General features: G+C 32.8%; 1 protein-coding gene across 2 annotated transcripts in view; it reads right to left on the reverse strand.

Annotated features, from left to right (window-relative positions):
- The window catches only part of USP34 (ubiquitin specific peptidase 34), a 271113-nt gene that overhangs the window by 162715 nt on the left and 92325 nt on the right, over window positions 1–16073 (reverse strand). For both annotated transcript variants that reach the window (XM_051975344.1, XM_051975343.1), the window contains exons 9-10: window positions 9565–9646; window positions 9381–9473 (exon numbers count right to left, since the gene is read on the reverse strand). In XM_051975344.1, coding sequence (XP_051831304.1) covers window positions 9381–9473; window positions 9565–9646 — 175 coding nt within the window. The remainder of the gene's footprint in view (window positions 1–9380; window positions 9474–9564; window positions 9647–16073) is intronic.

Below are 16073 nucleotides of genomic sequence, written 5' to 3' on the forward strand. Positions count from 1 at the left end.
TATTTTACATCAATGGATTATCTAGGACTTTCTTTTGGAGGAGGTTTGAGTGGAATGATTTCTTATTTTGTACCCATCGCTTTATTCCTAAAAGGTGGGAAGCATGCTTCATCATCAGATTTCTGAAGTCAGTTCTTAATTCATTCAAAGCTGTTTTATTCTACATTATTCTAGTCAATGTATAAATTGTTTCCCTGGTTCTGCTTACTTTAGTCTGAATGAATTTATGCATACTTTCCTTGGTTTTCTGAGAATCTGTCACTCTTTCATCATATCATATAAATAAATTTCTTTTGTGTTCATATACTATAATTTGTTCACTTATCTCCCAATTGATAATGGGCACCTTGTTTTGTTCCCAGTTTTTTCCAGCAATAAAAAGTACTACGACATTTTTATAGAAATTGATACTATTTCCTTAGAAGTCTATAAGGTGCACGTGCGCGCACACGCACACATACGCACACACACACGCGCGCGCGCGCACACATACACACACACACAATCAGTAAATCAAAAGGTCCACAGAATTTAATGACTTTGAAACATAGTTCTAAATTGTTTTTGAAATAATGGACCAATTCACAGATCAACCAATAGTTGCTTAATGCCATCCCTCCAATGATTTTCAATTTGTTCTTTTGTCAATTTTGTGAATCTGAAGCTATTTAAAATGAAATCTTTAGTTTTTTAAATGTGGATTTGACATTATTAGTGTTTTGGGACATTTTTTCCGATGGTTAATAACTGGTATTTCTAGGAAAATTTTGGAATACAAGCTTTTGCAAGGGTGAATGTTGAAAACATGTTTGCATGTTATTTTGAAAATAAAAAACTATTATTTTAAAAAAAACTGCTATTTCTTCTTTTAAAAACTGCTTATTTGGGGCATCTATGTGGGGCAGTGGATAGAGCACCAGCTCTGAAGTCAGGAGGACCTCAGTTCAAATTTGGTGTCAGACACTTAACACTTACTACCTATGCAAGTCACTTAACCCCAACTGCCTCAGGGGAGGAAAAAAAACTTCTTATTCATATTCTTGATCACTTACATATTAGAAAATACCAATCCCTAGATATCTTTCATATCAGTCCTTTAGCAAAGAAATTTACTGCCAAGATTTAGCCATTAACTGCTTTCCTTCTAATTGAAATTGAAATATTTTTTACTTTGATCATAGTTCTCAAACTTTCCTAACCAGAACCTGGAAACTACTATAATCTCCTCTATTTGTCTCTAACTGATAAATATATATTCAATGCTAGACAATACAAATTGAAAGATTTGTTCACTGAACAAAAATAACTGGTGAGGATTTAATTAAAATCATATTCAGGGTAGAGTACATGGCATGGATTCACCAAAGAGAATAAGTTAATTGACTTCCTAATCATCAAACACTTCTATATACTTGAGGTTTTTTAAATGATTTGTGTTAATATGGTTTACTTACAAAAAAAGTAGCAAATTTTTATTTTTCTAATTAATACCTGAAAATAAATATTTCATTCTAAAGAGAAAATAGAAATGCTACTCTCTATATTATTTTATGTAACAATAGACAACAAATAAAGGCAATTTTAATGTAAAAAATTAAAGAAACATGCTTTTTATACTTGCTGCTACTGCAAAGAGGCTCATTTCCTCTCTACAATATTCCTCATCAAAGAGGCTTCATAGAATGAATTGCAATAATCAGAGGTAAAAAGGAGAGAAAATTTAAGTTCTTTTGTTGATGCCACCGGCAACTCATAACTTTTCTTCTTCTATATCCAACACTTACATCTCTGCCCTAGATCTAATACTGAACTCCTAGGAAGCACAGGACATAAAAGTTCCACCATCTAAAGACAAAAAAAAAAAAAAAAAAACCCCTATCATAAAATATATACATATGCCTTTTTGAATTGAGTATAAAGTAGATTCCAATCAGAGACATGCAATAAGGAAAAAAAGAGACAAGTTTGATTTCTTGTTAAATACTATTTACTTCTGGTAAGTCTGATAAGTGAAAGCAAAAATGACAGCAGGAAAAGGAATTTAGAAAGAGCTGATATAGATTACAAAGTCTTGGTCAAAAAATTAAAAATCATGAGAGTATAAAAACAGTGCTTTTAATATTACCTCTACAAAACATGAAAGCGAACCAATAAATAAAATGAGGCCTTTCTCCAAATAGATGATAACTTATTAATAGTGCATGTAATTTATTAATGAAAGATGGGTCAATGGCATGCCAAAAACTCAAATCAGGGCTTGACTCCATCTTTTACACTGAGGGGTGTCTGCCTTTTAACTGGTCCAACATTATATCATTTTTACCTCTTCTGGCCAATGGAAAGAGGCTATGATGGGTGAATATTTAATTAAGAAAGTAGTCTAAGAGTTCACAGCTTCTCTTTGTTACTTCATCATTGGGAGGAAGGACTGATTCTTAGGATCAATCTACAACTAGGAGAAATGGCTTTCAAATATGACTGATCTTATTTTGTTTTTCTCTAATGCACTTAAGTAATAGAATTTAGCTGGTTTATGAAACCCAGCTTGCCTCTAGCAAACATGACCAAAAATATCATAAGCCGTGTCAATTGGGCTTTTATTTCCTTGGTCCCTCTTTTCTATCCTAGGCCACACCAAACCTTGATGAAGGATGTAGCAAAGGAAAAAAAAAGACACATTTCTGGAGGGGAGACTTAGACCACACACACACACACACACACACACACACACACAAAAGGTCCTTGCATAGAATCTTTTAGGAGGCTAGAAATAGATTACCTTATTCAATTACACCTTTTAAAAATTACCTAACTTTCAGATGTTATGGAGTCTGAGAAAACAGATTCACATAAAAATAATAGCAATAAATAGTACAATTCAACATTAATTTTCTTCACTTCCAATCAAAGAGAAAGGGTTCAGAAGAGAAAAATAAGTAGAGATAGTGAAATAAGTGAAAACAAATTTTAAATATCTGAACCATACCTCATTTCTCCACTATATAGAGAAGTGACTCAAATTTATACAATATAATTCATTCCCTAATTGATAAGTGGTCCAAAGAATATGATCAGGCAATTTCCAGATAAAGAAATCAAAGCTATCTATAATCATATGAAAAACATTCTAAATCAGGATTTCTTTAACTTTTTCCATTCATGAACTCAAAAAATTTTTACATGACTATATATAGAATGGGTACATAAATCAAACATTTACCGATAATAAAACATAATTTTGAAAATTTTCAGTTGAAAAATTGAAGCTGGACTCTAAATCACTCCTCATTAGAGAAATGCAAATTAAAACAACTGTGAGATGCTCCTCACATCTATCAGATTGGTTAATAAGACAAAATAAGGAAAATGATGGATGTTAGAGGGGAGTGTTAGAAAACTGGAACACTAATGCACTGTTAGTGAAGTAGTAAACCTTCCATTCTGAAGAGCAATTTGGAACTATGTCCAAAGGAACTATAGCTAGGTCTGTATCCCAAAGACGTCCAAAAAGAGGGGTGGAAGGAGGAGGGAGAAGTACCTACTTGTATGAAAATATTTATAACACCTCTTTTATGTGATAGATAAAAACTGAAAATTAAAGGGATGACCATCAATTGGGGGATGGTTAAACAAACTGTGGATATATGATTACAATGGATATTATGCCATAATAAATGACAAGCAAGATGATTTCTGAAAAACTGATACATGTGTCAAGTGAGGTGAACAGGACTAGGAGAACAACATAACAGCAATATTGTTCAATGTTCTTCTTTACTTAGCTATTCTCAGCAAAACAACCCCAAAGGATTAATGATAAAGCATGCTATCTGTTTCCAGAGAAAGAATAAATGTTGTCTCAATCTAGACTGAAATATGCTATTTTACACTTTCTTTCACTTGTTTTCTTTTATTTGAGCCTTCCTATACAAAATGACAAATATGGAAATGTTTTACATGACTGCACCATGTATAACTTGTATCTGACTGCCTACATTCCCAAGGAGAGTAGAGGGCATGAAAAGAGGAATAGAATTTGGAGCTCAAAACTTATTATTTTTTTTTTTTTTGCAGGGACTATTGGGACTTCTTAAGTGACTTGCCCAAAGTCACAAAGCTAGGAAGTATTAAGTGTCTGAGGCCAAATTTGAACTCAGGTCCTCTTGACTTCAGATAGCTCAAAACTTTTTTAAAAAATGTTTAAAAATTATTTAAATTTTAATTGTAGGATAGAGGAATAAAAAAATTCCTAGCTAAGGAAGTCATGCATAAGAACTGATAAGAAGGTATTATGCTGGGTTTTTAGAAATTTAATCAAAAGGGTTTCAACCTAAAATGAAAGGGGAACTAAATCACCTATGAATATCTAGCAAAAGTAACTTAGAGAATTCAGAATTCTAGTTCTAGTAATGAAGTAATTCCACATTCATAATGTACAATTGCAATAAACATGTTTAAAATTCAAAGGACACAAAAATTTTTACAGGGAGCCTGAAGTAAATCCTAGGTTTTCACTCAGGAATATTACATGAGTGCACAAAGTATTTCTAACAAACAAGAAAAACTACAGAATGAACACAAAAGTACTAGGGAAACTTGGCAGAATAAGACTGCATTAACTGAATATAGCTTTGAAAAGTACAAATATATATATTTTTTAAATAGACAAATAGAAGTGCACATTAAGATATGCCAATCTAAAGATCAGTGCTGAAATATACAAGTGAAACCATCGTAAGAGTGTGAAAAAGGCAACCTGGAATACAAAGGAAAGAGATGACTTTAGGAAACAGATCTATAAATATAGCATGATACCAAACAGTGATAAGGCATTTCACTTATAAAGACATCTGCTGGAGATGAAAGCATCTAATAATTTTTTTTTTCCTTTTTTTTTCCCCCTGAGGCAACTGGGGTTTAGGGACTTGCCCAGGGTCACACAGCTAATAAGCATTAAGTGTCTGAGGCCAGATTTGAACTCAAGTCATCCTGACTTCAGGGCTGGTATTCTATCCACTCTGCCACCTAGCTGCCCCTACTAACTTTTTCTTAATGATAAATTCATCCTTCTTAAAAGATGGAATAAAAAAGGAGAGAAATTTTATATTCCCTGATCCTCATTAAAGAAAGAAATGGGTTGCAAAGATGAAAATTCTAGGAACTAAAGAAAACTAACTGCTCAATTTCAAAATGACAAAAAGAGAAGAAAGCAAAGGCATAATCTTTCATTTGATTTCAAAGGAGTTGTATTCTTATACATTACTAGGAACATAATAAAATTTTTTAAATATAGGAGAAAAAAGGCAAAGAAAGAATAGGTAAGAATGAAATTATGAAAACAGGAATACTTATTATGAGGAGGAAAAAGTGAAAAGTTTTAACCTGCGATCAGTGAACTTTAAAAGAAAATTGCTAACGGGTATTTCATTATAATTGGTTTCCCTTTTATTCCTATGTATTTTGCTTTATGCATTTAAAAACATTATTCTGAAAAGGGTTTCAATAGATAACTTAAAGCTTCATGAAACAAAAAATTTAAGAACATCTGGCCTCAAATGACTGATGTGGCTATATAAGGAAATCATCAACCAACTTGAATTTTTAAAAAGGTATGTTCATGGGGCAGCTAAATGATGCAGAGGATAGAGCACCAGTCCTGAAGTCAGGAGGACTGATTTCAAATCTGGCCTCAGACACTTAATATTTCCTAGCTTTGTGACTCTGGGCAAGTCACTTAACCCCAATTGCCTCAGCAAAAAAAAAAAAAAAAAAAAAAAGTTCACAATGAGATTTTGCACAATGGGTTAGGCAAAGTATAATGGGACCATATGAAGGCAAATATCCCATTTTCCCTCTCCTACAAAATGAAGAGAATGGAATTCACAAACCCTGTTTTGGAGAATTGGACTTCAGTTTCAGGCAAAATTACAGAATACATCTTTCAAAAGAAATTCAGAGAACACTTAAAAAAGAAAGGAGCAATCACCAAGTGTAATGGTAGATTCATAAAAAAGAGTTCCTGGAAGTGAATACTGAGTTAAGTTTGCAATAAAATTACCTGGCCAGTAAATCATGTGAATGGTAAAGATATATATGTATAAGTTACCTAAATTTTAACAAATCATATTAACAGTCTCTCAAACTAGTTGTATATAAAATACTGCTGACCTTCGATTAGAAAAAGAATCTAAAAACTATTGCTCATGGGCCAAATATATGGTCTCTAATTTTGCAAGAGCCCTAAAATAAAATGATTTTTTACTTTTGTTAATGAAATACACATGTAAAAGTCATTTTCAACATTTAGGCCCAATAAAAAAAGAAACCAGAATAGAACTGGACCTCTGTCTGAAATAGACCTTTGATTAGAAGGCAGAGTTACCATGTCAAATGCAAAGAGTAGTGATTAATTATTCAATATCAATCTAGAGGGAGGTATTCTGTGACATTATGCTTTTTTTTAACATGATTAGCAATGACTTGGATAAAGACACAGACTATAGCTATTTAATCTAAAAATGGCCCCAAGCAAGACAAGATAATGTTTTAGACAGTCTGCTTATTTAAAACAAAACTTCTGAGTTTGTGTGGAGATGTGATGGAGTAGGCAAAAAAGCCAACAATTCTATAACATAAGAGTTGTTATTTTCAAAGAAGACTTTCTTTTAGTTGTAGTGATTTTTACAATGCTAGAAGCCATCAAATAATGGCTAGATGACTACTTATTCTGTAGCTGAAAAGGGTTTTCTTCTTATTCAGGTATGTAATGAATCCAAAGAAAGGCCTCTGAGGTTACTCTGTGACTAAGAAAAGAACGCTGATGCAGTGTGTTCTGATTCAAAACACATCTGAAAAACTGGGTTGAAATCTGTGTAGTGTAGCTGTAAATGATTTGGAGATCAGAGATCAAGATGATGCAGAGGCTTGAGATAATGCTATGTAGGTTGCTTTCTATAGTATAAAAGAAGCAGAAATAGTTAGCCTGATGGAGAAAAGACATGGGGAAATATATTGCCTTATATCCTCTTCCCCTTTATAGTAAACAAATTTCTCTTAATTTTGGATTACTTTTTCCCTCTGTTAAATCTCAACAAGGTCTGAATCTCAGAGTACCTCCTCTAGCAATAGAAGAATGTTCTCTCACATTGGTCTTGATGGGGAAGTCAAAATACTCCTCACTCCCCATTGTCACGTGTATATTCTTCTTCTGTCTCCTTTACTAATTAGTCTTTCTTCATTTGAAGTCCACATGGTTCAAATTTTAGGACCAAAATTATGACAGCTAAAAATTATTGATGATCAAGTTATGTTAAAATGTTTTTCTAAACTTTTAAGTTACCAATGACTATTTAACTGCCAAATCTAAGGATCTTTTCTCCAACCATATCCTTCTCAAATTAAGTGCTACCTTTCCAACATGTATATGGTTCTCTACATTTTCATGACGCTACTCTCACTTACCTTATACTTGCTCTATTGATAACCTCATCAACTCTTTTGGATTTCATTATCATTTCTATGTTTCTTGATATTCAGATCTAGTATTGCTTCTGAACTTCAGCCCTGGGTAACCAACTAAAGGATATTCAAAATGGATGTGCTTAGCACATAGTAGATACTTAATAAATGCTAGTTGAATCATCTAAACCTCAATTGTCTAAATCTAAATTGATCATATCTCCTCCCTAAACTCTCTCCTCTAACAAACTTTCCTGTTTCTCTCAAAAATGCCATCATCTTTCTAGTACTCCAAGTTTGTAACCTAATCATTATCTTAGAACTCCTCATTCTCTTACAATTCACTGGACAAAACTCTCCCTGCTACACTCTTGAAATCTGGCCAAACTGGACTTCTCTTTGTTCCTTACATAAGACAATCCATCTCTCATGTGACTCTGTCTTTGCAGTGGCAGGGAGGCAACAAAATGACTGTGTGCTAGGTACTGTGATAAATGCTAGAGATATAAATATAAGAATAAAGGTAGTTTTTGCTCTTAAGGAGCTTTTATTGTCAATGCAAGAAGACAACACATAAAAGGGAGATGAAAAGTTTGAGGGGAGGAGAAGAGAAAGTATCAGAACAGGTGGTAACGTATGGAGAGTAAGAAATATAGTCAGAGGAAAGGAGGTACAATCAATCTGGGACTAACTCCAAAACGGAGGTCCCCAGGAGGAAATCAGCAGTAGCCATGACCAAGCTTGGACTGCATGCCTTCCTTAGCACTACCTCACAAAGAGATCCTTTCTTTCTTTTAAGATGCAATTTAAAAGCATCTTTGTGAATCAAGAACTTGATTCACAATGTCAAATGCACATACATATGCACCTAATTTATTTCTACTTGTCTCCTCCATTACAATGTAATTTCATTTTAAGTCAGGACTGTTTCATTCTTTGTACTTGTATCCTCAGCATCTGGTTCATAATAGGTGTTTAATAAATTCTTAATGACTTGACAGATTGTCAGACTGAATCACTATATGAATGACTCTTCTGAATTTCTCTATTTCTACAAAGGATACTTTCAGTAATCCAGGTTTACTACTTCATTCAATTGTTTCAATTGTATCTGACTTTTTGTGACCCCATTTGGGGATTTTTCACAAAGACATTAAAGTGGTTTACTATTTCTTTTTTTCAGGTCATTTCTATAGATGAGAAAACTGGGGTAAACAGGGTTAAGTACAAGATACTAGTCAGTGTTTGAGCTGCATCTGAACTCAGGTCTTCTTGACTCCAAGCCCAGCTGTCTCACTGTGATACAATGACAAAAAGGTGAATAGAAAGAACTACCCCAAAACAATCAAATGTGAATGTTGCAAAATTATACTTCTTCCTACCTAAAATATTGCCTCCCAACAGCTTCCCAATTAGTCTTCCTGATGCAAGACTTTCTCTTCTCCAAATGATCCTCAATGCTGTTGGAAAGGTGACTTTCCTAAAACTATATGCTTGGATATGTCTATACCTGTATTCAATAATATTAGTGACTTCCTCTTATCTATGAAAAATATAAGTTATTCTTAAGGGCATTTAAAGTCAAATTCAATTTGTTTCCAAACTACCTTTTGGTACACAAATGTGAAACACTTCATATATGTTCCAATCTTGTTCCACTGTACTGATGGATTTGAGTGATTTTCTCCCTTCTTCTTTTATTCCATTTAAAATATGTTTATTTGGGTTATCTCGTAGAGAGAAAATGATAATGGAGAAATTTTCATGAAGTAAGAATGAAAAGTAGCAATAAAAATTCTTTTTAAATATTACATCATGAAACAAAAAAGTAGTGGATGCTAATAAAATATTTGAAAACATTTTAAAGGTGATTATAAAAAAAAAGCCTTTTGAGGTTTTCTTTTAATTGGACCAATAATTACCTGTGCTGCAGCCCAAATGCAATCTATGTGCTGAGTACTTAGCCGTCCTTCTGCTGCCAGAAAATTCAAAATCACTTGGCACTGTTTGATAATCTGTAAAACAGGGACACATGTTCAATATACAAAATAACTTTGATCTATCATGATTGTTGAAAACCAAGTTTTGTTTTGTTTTTAAACAAACCTCAATATGTAAATTTGGTCCAAATATATGCTCAACAACATTGTTGCTAATAAGCCAGTCTGCAAGCTCTTTTGCAATTGACCTAAAGTAAAACAATAAAATTAGTTAGCACTGCAGATAAACTAAAATTGTGGGGATTTTTCATTAAAAGTTGTTACTATCATCATTTATCAAAACAAAGAGATCTTTTCATTTAAAAATCATATAGATAGTAAAATAAAAATATAAAAAGTGAAGCTTCTTAAGTCTCACAGAAAGACTTATTAAAGAGCTTTAATCTAACAGATGTCATTGAGGAAAATGTGAAATGAAGCATCTCACTGGCTCTACTACTCTTTTTCTCTGGGACAATTCTGTCTGTGACATCATTTACATTGTGCCTTGTTTCAACCAATATATGACAATACTAAGGCCTTCAGTATAAGTACTAGACAGATAGTCCAAGAATTTCAAAAAACAAGAGTAATTCCTAAAGCTTATTAATTACTAAAAGAGTAATTTCTTATGAAAATCCTCAGTGAGGAAAGGGCTACTGTGATCTCTGAAGAGCAATGAATATTAAGCTTAATACTATTCTGAGCAACTTGCAACTTGCGTGTACCTTCAATGTAATATATATTTATAGTAAACTAAGAATATCATTATATTAAAGCACAGAAAGGCTTTTTATTAATTATGCATAAATGAAAGTGATCATGTGGGTCAAGTAATCATGTTATCCCTACGTTTCCAGATGTTATTAATGCCATGAGTAATTTTTGCATTTTTTCCCCCTTCACAATATTTATCAGGTATCTTTTCTTTACTTTGATCTTCATAAACAAATGACAGATTTCCTTCTTTAGTAGTACACTTTAAATCCCCAAATAATAAGCCCTACCTTACTCAGCCTCTCTCATCTTAGCATCTATTAGTCCATTTGCTACTAATATATACATTTTATATTAAAGCATATCATAAAATCCTTTGTAATGAAAAATATTTTAAGTTAATTTGCATGACTAAAATACAAAACTGACTAAAGAATAAAAACAAAACAATAAGAGCAAGACAGGTTTAGATTTTATTTTTAAATATGTAGATATTAATAAAAATTTACATACATATTCCTAACTTCTGAGTGAAAAACTTCTACGTTGTATACAACATTGTATATTGTATACAATATTTTTGTGCAATAATCAAAAAAGATGAATGACAAAAAAAGATATACTCAATACATACACTGTTTAGAAAAAAATATATAAAAATCTGTTCTACTCAAACTAAAAATCTTCACGAATCAATAAAGGAAAAAAATAAGTTATCCAGACTTGAGAAGTAAGTGTGAATCATATCAGAGTTAAAGAATATAGGAACTGATATTTTGTTGAGTTTGCAATTCTAAAACAGAGGAAAGTAGAACAATAGTTGGCATGGTTACTTTAGCTGTAATCTAAAAGCTATATCTAAGAAAAAAGTTATAGTTTCTCAGATTTAAGGAAATAAATTTAATTTTACTTCTCATTTATAGTTAAGAGTTTACCAAATTCTCCTATTTGATCACGCTATGACCTCAACTCCTCGTTCTCTCCTAGGCACCAGGAGGGACCATCATTGAACATCTCCAAGCTTTATCCCCACCAGTCTTACTCTCTTCCTTTCTCCATACTGATTGCTTGGCGAACCAGTTCATTTCTACACTGTCTTCTTCTTAAGATCCTAGTTCTTTTATCATATAGTTGTTTTATCAAGTTTAATTCCTGTATCACTCCCCTATCTGCTGTCTTTGCTCCTGCACATGTTATGCCAAATGAAAGTAGAGAAATTCCTGAACTTAGCACACTAGAACTTTATGTTTCATATTATCAACTGGGCCCTCACGAATATAATCCTTTTACACTTCCCAAATTAACCCATAATCTCAAACCTCTCATGATTCCATCCCCTAACTCTCACACCTCAGTAGCTTGCCTCACATCATACTGAAGAAAATAAGATCATTTGTCCAAAACTCCCTCTGCATCAGCTCCCATGTAATCAATTATCTTCTCAATCGTACCATACACACACACACTCACTCACTCCGTGATGATGTATCAGATATATGTAAAAGAAGAGAATGTGTACAATAGCAACACTCCAATATTAATTCAGTAATAGAAACAAGTGATAACTATTTAGGAAGAAAAATGTAATAGGAAAAAAAAAAAAGACATTTTGCTGATCACTGCAAGGGAAAGATGATAATTAAGCAGTATGAAGAATAAACAAGATTACTGTCATGCCTACTAAAGAAAGACTGGATTTAAAAGTTATTAAAAAATTCTTTTTTTGGTGTCTATAATGTATCAATATTATTAGATTTATTTTTGGGGGAGGGTTCTTTCTGCTTCAAAATTTTATAAAAGTTATCTTCTGTATTACCCTCTAAATGTACTTTCTATCTGTCTTCTATGTATCTCATACCCACCAATTTATTCATAAATTGTCTTCCATACTGAAATGTTAATTCCTTAAGATCTATTTTTTCTTTGTACTCAACTTAATTAGGTACTTAATTAATGTTTAATGATTGATAAGATTGTTATTAAAGGTGTTTTTTTTACATGCCACAATGATAGTTAAAATATTTATCATAAACTTAAAATCCATTTGCCTAGAACTTGTTACATGCTAGTGAATATTCGACCTCTCTATTACCAACAAAGAATAAGTAGAGGATAGTGTCACCCTAGACCAGAGAAAAAGCTTTCTTCCCAGTGTCACTTAGTCCCCTTATCCTGGAACTTTATTCTAAGAAGAGGGAGATTGGGTAGTAAAAAATTATAACTACCAGATATCTATGACAGCCTGGGGCCTTCCCATTCATTTACCTCCCCCGCCCCCTCCCCAAAAAAGCCTCAGTCATAATTTTAGTTACTAAACAGACCAAAAACTCTTCCCTTGGCTACCTTCCCTGATAAGAATGAATCCATCTATTCAAATATAAGGTCATGAAAAACAAGAATTGTCCCACTTTATCTTAGTATCTCCTGGTTTAACAATGCCCTGCATTTTTACAGGATCTAATTCATTCATTTCATCAACCTAAGTAATTTCCTGGGCTTCTTAGCAAATAAGACATATCACTGAAAGCCATAAAAAAATTTATTTCCTAACAAGAATCACAATTTTCAAAACTTTCCCACAAATACTACTTTATCCCACTGGAATGAACACAGACAGGATTGCAGAAATATGAAATGAATGGACAATATGCATCATCCATTCATCAAACACTGCAAATGAACAATAAATAAACTGAGGAAGAGAAAGTAAACAAGCTAGATTATTTTGGGTAAGTTTCTTCAGGGTTTTATGACACTGAGCATAATACTGAACTGAGCTTGATTGGTCAGCAAATGAGTATAACGGCCTGACATCTAGAAAGCCCAGACCATTTCATTCATTTTCACTCCTGGAAGAGAGCCTATGGCATCTACTCACTATTTATGCTAACTAAGCAGACAATACCAGTATTCTCCCAGTGACAAAAAAAAAAAAAAATAGACATGGAATATAAGTCTCTAAAGAACTGGAAACTCTGGGAAACGAATGTGAACTATTTGCATTTTTGATTTTCTTCCCGAGTTATTTTTACCTTCTGAATCCAATTCTCCCTGTGCAACAGGAGAACTGTTTGGTTCTGCAAATATGTATTATATCTAGGATATACTGCAACATATTTAACATATATAGGACTGCTTGCCATCTTGGGGGGGGGAGGGAGGCAGGGGAAAAAACGAAACATAAGCGAGTGCAAAGGATAATGTTGTAAAAAATTACCCTGGCATGGATTCTGTCAATACAAAGTTATTATTAAATAAAATAAAATTTAAAAAAAAAAAAAAGAACTGGAAACTGAAGTAAATCCAAGATTACAAATGAAAATTTAGAGGAAAAGTTGCATAAAGGATGTCAACAGAGAACTGTATTACCAGAAAAGGGATGGGGGCTACCGGATGGCAGGGAGGAAATGGTATGTTGATCATTCATCAAAAGTCAAAGATAACTGACAATTTGTGAATTCTAGTAGTTAGATGAGGGAGAAAAGAGAGTCCAGTATGGATGGGATGTTGTTCAGGTTTCAGTCCTATCTGTTTGTAATCCCAAAGATAGCCATTTCATTCTCCAACTTATTTTAAAGATGAGGAACTGAGGCAAACAGGATTATGTAGACTTACCCAGAGTCAAAGAGTGTATGAGGTCAGATTTAAATTCAAGAAGATAAGTCTGATTTCAAAGCCCAGTAATCTAACTCACTGCTAAGGGAAAGATAGACCACTGAATTATTAGAAATAAGAGTCAACTCAATTCTATCTTCTCGGTTTAATTGATGTAATCCATCACCAAATATTTATTGTTGGAAAAGAAGGAAAAGAGAAGAGCATAAAGAAAACAGATCTGCAAAAAGCTGGAATCCACTAATCCATCACCTGTTATTAGATTAAAAAGAATCCTGTGCCTCCCCCAAAAAACCACTTACATACAAAAAGGGAAAAATGCAATCTCCCAGAAAACAAATTAAAGAAGATCAAGCAAGTTTAAGAAGTTAACTAAGAGACAGATTTAAGAATAGTAAGAAGAAAGTAGCAGGCAAGTTAAGTAGGTAAGTCAAGTAACTTAAATAAATGAAACAGCAAAATAGATTTGAAGGTGAGGAAAATCAGTGAAACTGAGAAGAGTGAATCAAGGCTGAAGAAAAACTTCATGTTTGGAATTCTGGCTAGGGAATTACTGTACAAGAGGAATTTGAGTGGGGCTAGGTCACAACAGTTGACTGTAAAAATTTTAATAAGATGCTTAAAGCTGTTGTATGAATACAAGTAGTACCCAAAAAAAGACAGAAAATCTCAATTATTATGAAGAGATGGGGAAATTGTGCAGACTTGCCCTAAGCATTCAATATTAGTACTTTTGTCACAGCCACAATGGCCTATCTGCAAACACATATCCTTCCTTAAAAGAGAAGGAATTAGTACACCTCTTTACTCTCCAAGTTATAAGGAAGAAGGAAGAGTTCTTAAAAGTAAAAAGAAGCAAAGCTTCAAAAAGGAAAACCACAAAAGAAGTGAAGAGGAGGGAAGGTTTGACCCTTCTCAGGATGATAGAAAATGCAAGATTATAATAAAGGAGAAAAGGAAGGGAAAGAAGAGATATACAATTAAAAGCTTAAAAAAGAGATTTGTGACTTGGGCTATTCCTGAAAAGTTCATTCTCTAAGGAGCTACTTGTCCTCCAAAAAAGGACACATTAGAAAAAAAGAACCTATCAAATGAGAATTATGGGTCAGAGAAGAAAAAAAGAGTAATAGTAGCTGGTGATACCTTGCTCATAGCTAAAGTCCCTCGAACTCTCAAATTCTGCAATTTTGTCATGTTTGATAGAATATAAAAATATTTCAGGAATTGCACACTATTGCATATGTTGCAAAAGTTGTGATGGTAAAGACTATACTAAGATGAGTTATAGTAGATTATCTCAAAGATAGTTATCAAATAGCATAATGACAGAAGCAGCTTAATACTACTGAATACTTCTACAAACGCAATGAAAAATTATATCAATATTTAGTGCAGTAGAAAACGTCAACACCACATTGCCCAATTAAAAGTTTTTCCCTTTTAAAAGAAACATGCAGAATGGAATGAAGGTAGGTGTGATGTAAGGGTAAATGTTTAAAAAAATTCTTCATATTCTTTATCAAAAACTGAAAGCCAAGGCCTCAAGAATAAGGAGATACATGGGTCAAAGTGATGCGAAAGAAGAAAAAAATTAAAAATCAATTAAAAAAATATACTACAGATGTTTTACAAACCATGAAATGAGACAGAGAAAGCTCAAAAGAAAGAAGATGTGGAAAATTTCTGGTCATCTATGTGAATGAAAAGTTCAATACAATAAAAGCACAAGTTAGACCAAATCCAAAATATAAATACTTCATACTTTAAAAATAAGGAACAAAAAGGAAACCACGTTTTTCTTCAAAATTCAAAGGTAACAAATACATATAAAATTGATAATCATTGACTCTAACACTTCACAATGTCACAGGAATTATTTGCAAAGCCGACTTCCTTTAGGATATAACCCTAATGCAATATTTTTTGACAGAAGATATTACAATTTTAATGCCCAAAGGCAATACTAGTGACTTTTCCAAATGCAGGCCAATTAAATGGTTATATATTTTATAGAAAGGATTCAATAGTTTGCATTATTTTTTTAAACCCTTACAAGAAAATATATTGGATGAGGAAGAAAAAGTACATATCAAAAAGTCTAAGGGTCTATCAATCTGGTGTTTCTTAAACAAACCCTTCAAAAGTACTCTAACATCTATACTGCCTTTATTCATTATAACAAAAACGTTAGGACTCAGTTCTGTATTCATAAACCGGTCACATACATGAAATAAAATTAAAACCAAGAGTAATGAAAATGCTAGTGTATTTCATATCCAATTTCAAAAACAAATAAAAATTGGG

The sequence above is a fragment of the Antechinus flavipes genome, chromosome 2, assembly GCF_016432865.1.
Source record: "Antechinus flavipes isolate AdamAnt ecotype Samford, QLD, Australia chromosome 2, AdamAnt_v2, whole genome shotgun sequence".
Taxonomy (NCBI): Eukaryota; Metazoa; Chordata; class Mammalia; order Dasyuromorphia; family Dasyuridae; genus Antechinus; species Antechinus flavipes.